Source organism: Acomys minous (genome assembly GCF_964271855.1).
Source record: "Acomys minous genome assembly, chromosome: 20".
Classification (NCBI taxonomy): domain Eukaryota; kingdom Metazoa; phylum Chordata; class Mammalia; order Rodentia; family Muridae; genus Acomys; species Acomys minous.
The window spans coordinates 15,519,697-15,528,629 of record NC_140502.1 but is presented as its reverse complement, the minus strand read 5'-3'; the positions used below and the strand labels follow the sequence as shown (position 1 = coordinate 15,528,629).

Below are 8,933 nucleotides of genomic sequence, written 5' to 3'. Positions count from 1 at the left end.
ATGGAGGCTACATGGCCTTGTGCAAGGAACCTCCATTGTCTTTCTTGTGGACAGGGCCTTCAACACATCTGGGTCTGTTCTGGTCTCTTCGTGGATCACATGGCCTGTATCTAGGATCTTGATCTGAAATGGCAGCCTTGGAATAAGGATCTCCTTAAGGGTATAGATTTCACCTTATATGTGAAGAGCATGTAACTGAGCCTGGGAGATTATCAGCCAGTCAAGGCCAGTCAGCATTCCAATGGAAACTTAATCTCTCAGGCTCAGTTTCCATTGGAGTGCTGACTGGCCTGACTGGCTCAGCTGGACTGGAGCTGAGTCACCGAGCTTCTCTATGACCTCAGGCAAGACCTAGGTCTGCAGAGCTGCTTCTTGTGTGCAAAGGGGTCTGTTTGATGCTGGATTCTCGGTGCCTGCATTTCCTTGCTTTCATCTCCCAGGAGACTTCAGGATTGCTTGAAATTTTCATTTTTGTATCTCCCCAAACTTCATCAATTCCATAGTAAGGATGGTTGAGAGTGCAAAGATGGTCTTTCACAGAAGCATACAAAATAATCCCACTACACGTTGTGTTTGTTTGCAAGACACTTCAATTATTGATCAGATTAGGTGTCTGTATTGTGGTATGAATGCCTGTTTGGGCCAGAAAATTCTTGGGTTAAGACTGTGTTTTGTATAGTTCGGTTGTCTCATATAGTTGTAGCCTGTCCCTACTCGCTTTCAAGTACTTTTACAAGTTGTGTGAACACCAAAGTCTCAAACACTGACATTTGACTCCAAAACTAAAGTTTGGAGGCATCCAGCTAAATGGCTGTACCTGGAAAGCTCTGATGTGTAACTGTCTTAATGACTCTTGTCCTGGCTGAGTCATGTAATAGAGCCTAAATCAAGGTTAGAACTATTAATTCCTACGCTATTGTTCTGTGCTACAGTGTTCTGTAGAAATGTCAAGTATTTAAGAATATGCGTATCTAGAGACAATGTGCAAGGGCCAACATCTCCATGGAGAGATCATGCACTGTATATCCTTGTGAGGCAGGGTTACTTCACTCAGGATGATTATTGGTAGGTCCACCCACACACCTGTAAATTTCATGATTCTATTTTTCTGAACAGCTCAATGATATTCATATATATTCATTATATATATATATATATATTATCCATTCATCTCAGATGCTTCACATTTCTGGCTATTATGAACAGAGTAACAACAAACACAGATGGACAAGTGTCTCTGTAGTAAGATGTATAGTCCTTTGGTCATATGCCAAATGGTGGTATGTAGCTGGGTCTTGTGGTAGATACATTTTCAGCTGTTTGAGGACCCCTCATACGGATTTCCATAGTATACTCTGGGGGAAGTTTTCCCCTTTCCTTCACAGTATGTGCTATCATTTGTTTTTATTAATCATGACTTTTCTGATTTGGGTATGTTGAAATTTCAAAGTAGCTTTACTTTGCATTTCCCTGATGACTAATAATGTTTGATTTTTTAAAAAAGTGTTTCTCAGCCATTTGTCTTTCATCTTTTGAGAACTCTCCATTTAATTCTATACGTTTAAAAGTTGGGCTATTCAGATCAGGATGTAAAATGAATAAATAAATTAAAAATTGTGTTATTTGTTTTCTTAATGTTCAGGGTTTTAGTTCTGTACAAGAGGAATCTGTCTTTCATATATGTCAAATATATACTGGTTTGTACCCTAACATATTGGGTATTTTTATACAAGTCCTTCAATCTTGACTTTTCTACTCTCAGGTTATCTGAAATAATGGAATCCAATTCTTAGAAGAGTCACCTCGGGTCTGCATAGTGTGCACTTCACTACTGTCTCCTTGAGTTTATCTGTCAATCACTGTACTCATCCACCTAGTCCATTAATTTTAACTCTACAACATCATGCATTTATGTTTAGTTGCTCTGCCATAGCCAATGAGAAGAACACTGATGACTTCATTAAGATAATGTTTCCAGAAGATCTAATTTCTGCATTCTTCCTCCTGTCAGAAATTTTCATTGGACTCATGGGAAACTCACTGCTCTTCATACTATACATACTCACCTTCTTACGTCAGCCTCATCTGAAGAAGCCCGTAGATACGATTTTCACACATCTGACACTTGTCAATGTTTTGAGCATTGTGTTCAGGCTGATACCAGATGTCATGGCATCCTTTGCAGTGAGGATCCTTTTCCATAATGCTGTGTGTAAGGCGGTTTTGTATGCGTACAGTGTTACTAGGGGCCTTTCCATCTGTACTACTTCTCTACTGAGTGCCTTTCAAGCCATCACTGTCAGTTCTAATCTTCCCAAGTGGGCGTGGCTTAAATCCAAGCTTGAGTCATGCATTTGTCCATCACTCCTCTTCATCTGGATCATCAACACATTTCTCTATATTCCCATGGTTGAAAACATACAGGGCCAAATCAACTTCACTCTTGTGGGCTCTAGATATTCGCAGACATACTGCCGAAGTAGCCAGGTTCGCTATCACACCACTGTGTCCCTTGTAACCGCACTAATGATTAGAGACATCCTGTTTGTGTTCATCATGATGTGGACCAGCCTCTACATGGTGACCCTTCTGTTCAGACACAATAGGAGAACACGGCATGTCCACAGTTCCAATGTCTCTCTGCAGGCATTTTCCGAGAAGAAAGCCACACACAGCATCCTTCTGCTTGTCGGTTTCTTTGTGTTTTTCTATTGTGCAAACACCTTTGTCACATTCTATTTGTTCTATAGACCTAAGAGCAGCCCAGTATTGGATCTGATTAGTAGAGTTTTATCTTCAGGCTACCCAATCATCTGCTCATATGTGCTAATGAATAATAGAAGAATCATTTCTAAATTCATTTCTTCCTTTTCAAACTCTGAATGTATCTTTTCTACAAGATGATGCCATGGCTAATGTGATATCCCAAACTTCCCTCTGCCTTAGAGGATTCTTTACCACATCTGAACAAAATAAGTATGGTTCCTGAGTACCTAATATTCAGACAGTAGGAGTTGACAGATATTGCCATTTTTAAAAACAGGGCCTCCTGTAGGCTATGCTGGCCTCAAAACTTGTTATGTACTGGAGATGATCTTGGACTCCTCCTTCCTCTACCTCCTAAGCACTGGGATTACAGGCATGCATGGAGCCAGCACACCTATTTGTTTTTTTAAAGAGATGGTGTGTTTTCAATATGAGACTTGAAAGACTTCATAGGAACAAACATACATTAATAAATTGATGATTTTCATATTGCCCATGCTTAAATTTTATACTGAACAAATTTGATATGTAATATAATTATAATTACAATTATATCATATGTGAATATAATTCATATGCACATATGAACTTTTATGATTTCAGAGTGTGTCCAATAGATAATGCTTCGAAATTTTGAGCACAATGAAACCTGTGGTCATTTTATGGCTCAAAATCACATTGTGAATTCCAAGTGACCTGCCTTGGTTTTCCCTGCTTGGTGCCATTGTTTGGATTTTTTTCCTTCTCATGAGATTTACCAAAGATTTTATGAGCCCTAACTTTCAAGCACCTTGAATTGCCCAATAACATCCATTTGAGACAGGGTGGCATCTCAGTCCTCGTTATCACCTTAAATTTGAGATTCTTCAATCTAATCATGGATTATTGCAATGTAAAATAAAGCTGAATTTAAGCCTCAGAAAAAAAACAGTAAGTAGAAAGTTTACTATTACATGAATGGCTGATCTTCTATGAAATTACTCTTCCCTGAGAAATTTTTATTTATTAAATGTGTTAATCATGCCAGGAATTTTCTGACACTATATTTATGACAGCAAATAAACAGTTGAGAACAAGAAGATTATATACCATATTTATATTATGGAAAAAGTATAATTTTGCTGAGGAGATGATTCTGTGGGTAAAGCAGTGGCTATGCTAGTATGAAGACCAAAGTTCAGAACCACGGAGCCTATGAAAATGTCAAGTGTGCCTGATGGCCTGCCTATTTCAGACTCAGACGGTAGAGAAGTGATCCCAAGAGAAATCTAGCCAGCAAGGGGAGCTGTGTTGGTGAGCTCTGGGCTTGATTGGAAGACCTTTCTTCAATGGAAAAGGTAAAAAGAACAATAGAAATTAATTCCTGCTATCACCCATGGGCCTCTCTCTACATGCATGTACTTTTTGAGGTTGCAACAGCCCACACCGTTCCCAGTTAGAGGTCTCTTTCTGTGTTGTGGTTGTGGATCAAGAAGTAAGTTCTCAGCTACTGCTTCAGTGCCATACTTGCCCGTCTGCTGCCATGCTTCCTTCTATGCTGATCATGGACTCTCTGAAACAGGAAGCCCCAAATAAACACTTTCTTCTCTAAGTTGGTCATGGTGTCTTAACACAGCAATAGAATTGTAACTATAACATTATTCCTATTTTACAAATGAGACAGACGTGCAGTGTCTTAGGTTCATATTACATGTTACTATGATAAAATATCTGACCAAGAAGCAACCTAAGAGAGATAAGCTTTTTATTTTTAGTTCTTAATTCTAGGCCATAGCTCATGATTGTGGAGGAAGTCACACTATCAGGACCTTGAAGCAGCTAGTCACATCACCTCCCCAGTGAAGAGCAGAGAGAAATGAACGCATACATGCTGACTCCAGACTCATTACTCTCACTATACCTAGTCCAGAGCCCCTTTCTAGGGAATGGTGCCATCCATAGTGGATCTATGCTTTTTCACACCAGTTAACAATCAATACAACACCCCACGGACATGTCTGCAGTCCAATCTGATCTAGACAGTCACTCATGGACTCTAGACTGTCATACTGTTAAGTAAAACTGTCATTCCAGGCAGGAAGCGTCAGTTATTTGCCTAAGGTCATCGGATATGTCACAACTAGGACTGGAATCTGGTACATATGCATTGAACCACTTTGCTGTCTTGTTCTCTTCTTGCTCTAACAACAACATCCAGTAAGAGAAAACAAAAACACATCTGAATTGGACCAAACAAATAAACAAGAGGCAAAGGGCCCAAGAGAAAACACAAGAAACAGAGGCCTACTTGCTCACACAACCCAGGACTCCCATAGAACACTAGGCTGGAAGACATAACACATATGTGTAAGACCTGGTGTAGAACTGTGCAGGCCCTGCGCACACTGCCTCTGTTCCTGTAAGTTCATATGAGCTTTGATCATGCTGATTTAGAGGGCTTTATTTTGTTGGTGTCCTCCACCCCTCTGGCTATTACAGTCTTTCTGTCTCTTCTTCCACAAGGTTCCTGGAGCCCTGAGGGAAGAGATCTGATGGAGACATCCTTTTGTGGGGCTGAGTGTTCCAAAGTCTCTGCATGTCTGCATGTCTGGCTATGGGTCTTTGTATTTGTTCCCATCTGCTGCAGGAGGAAATGTTTTTCTTTCTTTCTTTTTTTTCTTTTTTTTCTCTGGCATCGATATTTAGTTAGTGTGGCAGGAAATCTCCAGACACATCAAGATTAATGTAAGAAGCCAGGGAGAGATTAAAAACCCAGCCAGCCTAGCCTTCATACAACAAAAAGAGCATGTACAGGCTTGTTTGCGGTGGGAGACTGGAAGCTCTTCCCAGCCTGGTTACCACACAACAGAGAGCATGCACAGACCAGTTTATACAAGAAAACTGAAAGTTTTCCTCACCTGGGCTGCATCTAAGGAACACACATTCCTTACTATACAAAGAGGTGTGTGTGTGTGTGTGTGTGTGTGTGTGTGTGTGTGTGTGTGTGTGTGCGTTGTGTGTTGGGGGAACCATGCAAGTGTAGATGTCATATAAAGGGTCATATACCCAGTGACCTCGCTATTTGGAGGTTTCTCTTTCAGCTTACTAGGCCACTCCTATCCTTGGGAGCAGTTCTCTCTAGTAGCGTCTTGAAGTGGAGCCATGAGCAGCCAAAACTATGCCAAGTCTCCAAAGGCCCTGCCTTCTGTTTTTGGCTCCCATTTGAATCTCCTCTTAGAATTGGTTGAAGGATATTTTTCAGCTGGTTAACAACCAGTCTCCCTCACATGGTGGTTTGACTTCTAAGGGGATAAACATCACCTGCTCTCACACAAGTCTTTTTCTCATCCCCTACTTGTGGTCTAAGCAAAACACACACACACACACACACACACACACACACACACACACACACAAAATGTTTATCTCTCCTTCACAAGGCTTTCTCTTTTATTCAAATTCCTTGTCTCAGCCGCTCCACGGTTACAGATCGCCTGTCCTGTGTTTTTTTTTTTTATCCCTCTCAAATACTAATAGAATTGTTATTCTCAAACGCTTTTATTAATGAGACTAAGAGTCCCAGAAGGGAACCTGTTTCCCCAGTGATACTCACGCTTACCTTTGTCAATTGAGTCCCTGTTTCTCTTATTTATTCAATCAAGTTGCCTTCCAGTCACTCCCACAGAGACAAGAGTGCCCTATTTCTGTACCACACAAAGACCAGAAATTCTGCCTCTAGTCACACTGTGCCTTGGTAGCTGTGTGGTATTCTCCATGGCTGTCAGAGCCTGAGCTACAGGGAATCCTACAGATAACTGCACAATGACTAGGAATTTCCCCTAGGGCACTCCCACTTTCTCCAAAATATCCCCCTTATTTCCTCACATATTGATTTCCCAGTGACTGCCCTATATATATATATTTTTTTTTTTAAATTATCATTTATTTATTTTATGGGTATGGATGTTTTGCCTGCATGTATGCCTGTGTGTCATGTGAATGCTTGGTGCCCACAGAGGCCAGGGGAGGGCGTTGGCTCCTCTGGGACTGGAGTTACAGATGCTTGTGAGTCATCATGTGGGTGCTGGGAATCAAACCCTGGACCCAAGCAAGAGCAGCCAGTGCTCTTAACCGCTGAGCCATATCTCCAGAGCCCTTCCAATATCCTTATCACACACACACATTCACAACATTTCAACTCTTTTGAAACATTCCAGCTTCTTTAATATTAGCCCGACTCCTCTTGTTTCAAGCCAATCGCTCCTTTGTACTCTGTTCTTTCATGTTGATCTCAGCTTGCTTTGGTCTTTGAATGCCTCGGGCTGACAGTCCTAACCCTCCTAATCTCACCTCACCTCCTTCTGCACCAGGATCACTATGGCAACAGCAACCTTTGGACTTCCTCATCACAAAGAGATGCTTCCTTTGACATATAAAACACACACACACACACACACACACACACACACACACACACAGAGTATCTGTGCTTTCTCATCACAAAGAGATGCTTCCGTTGACATCACACACACACACACACACACACACACACACACACACACACACACACACACACACAGAGTACCTTGGCCCAGTAGTCGTGACAATGAGATGCTTTCGTTGCCACGCAAAACACACACAGCACTACTTGGGCCCGGCAGCGGCAGCTCTCTGAACCTGAAGGTCCCCTACTGTTCACTTCTCCACTCCTCTACTCTCTCTCCCTCCGACTATGCGCCTACAAGATCCCACATACAGCCAGTTAAGTACGGACTAGTGTAGGGCGTCTCAGCAACTAGGCTTGAGCACTGGGCATGCGCTCTATCTTAGAACAAAGAGCATGGGTTCAGAAGGCGGAGCGACGCTCAGCCTGATGGAAGTTGTAGTTTTCTACGTTCTACAGCAGGTGACCAATGGTGAGTTGGATGGGGACGAGGTTTCTGAAATTGGGATTTTAAGGGTAAACAGTCTTGTCACAAGAGGAAGGATACAGCCATCCGCGCCTGCCAGCCATTTCCTTCTCATCTTTTAAACTCACAGTTTACTTGGCGTCAGAAATCCGGGATAGAACGGAGAACTAATTAGATTTTTTTTGGTGTAAAGAGTGTAGAGGCTGGTCATAGACTGATAATAACTGCAAACATATGTCACGGACCGAAACCAGTATGCTAATGATGAATAGGATGCTTTGAGTAAGGAAGAAATGCAGGCAATGTTAGAATCTTTGTTCACGCCTCTTTTTATCCCCACAGAGCCCTTTGAAGTAACTACTACTATTATTCCTGTTAGCATTCTGCTCAGTCCACCTACCTGTGATGTCACTGCTTACCTACCAGGGGGTGTGACCCTGCCCAGGGCCATAGAAAAGGACAGACCCTCCACGAAGTCTCTCTCTCTTTACTTCCTCTCTTTTACCCCTCTACCTGCTCTACCCTCTTACTTTCTCTCCCTCTTCTCTCTCTCTGGGGTACCCCTTCCCCCTTTCCTTCTTCCCCACATGCTCATTTAATAAACTCCTTTACAACATAGTATCTGCTGCCTGGTATCTTATTACCTTATATCTTACTGCTTTTAATTTTTAAATATAAAAATTCCCAAAGTGTAACATAAACGGGCCAGGGAGATGGATCGGCAGGTGAGAGCATTTGCTGTCAACCTTGAGGACCAGGGTTGAATCCCAGGAACACACATGGAAGCAAGAATCTACCTTGTCCTCTGTGCGTATGCTGTGGCATAGGCACACACACACACACACACACACACACATACACACACACACAATTAATAAACAAATAATAGCAAAATGTAAACATAAAGAGGTTAACCAACTGAAAGCTACGTAAGTGGAGCCATGGGTAAAAGCCCAATCTGTTTTCATACTTAAGAGCTTATCCACAGTGCTAAACTGGTAAATACATGAGAGACTTCCAGATGATCGCGTGTGTTGTAAGGGATGACGCAGAGAAAGTGGGAGTGTAGGGTGAGGTGGTTCTGGAGAACCTACTCAGGGATGGTCTTCAGTAGGGGATGAATTCTGCACTGACCTAAAGGAACTGATTTACTCAAGAGTTGGGTGCCTGGACCATGCCCCAGCAGTCACAGTCCTAGTTTGCTTTTTTGTTGCTGTAATAAACACCATGGCAAAAAAAAAACAACTTGGGGAAGGAAGGAAAGTGTTATTTGGCTTA

General features: G+C 42.0%; 1 protein-coding gene across 1 annotated transcript; it reads left to right on the top strand.

The window, feature by feature from the left end:
• Positions 1-2,028: 2,028 nt before the first annotated feature.
• On the top strand, positions 2,029-2,904 carry LOC311591094 (vomeronasal type-1 receptor 4-like; the record flags this gene model as incomplete). The annotated part of the gene is made up of 1 exon (XM_084770462.1): positions 2,029-2,904. One exon carries the CDS (start codon positions 2,029-2,031, stop codon positions 2,902-2,904), a length of 876 nt encoding a protein of 291 aa, XP_084626588.1.
• Positions 2,905-8,933: the final 6,029 nt, after the last annotated feature.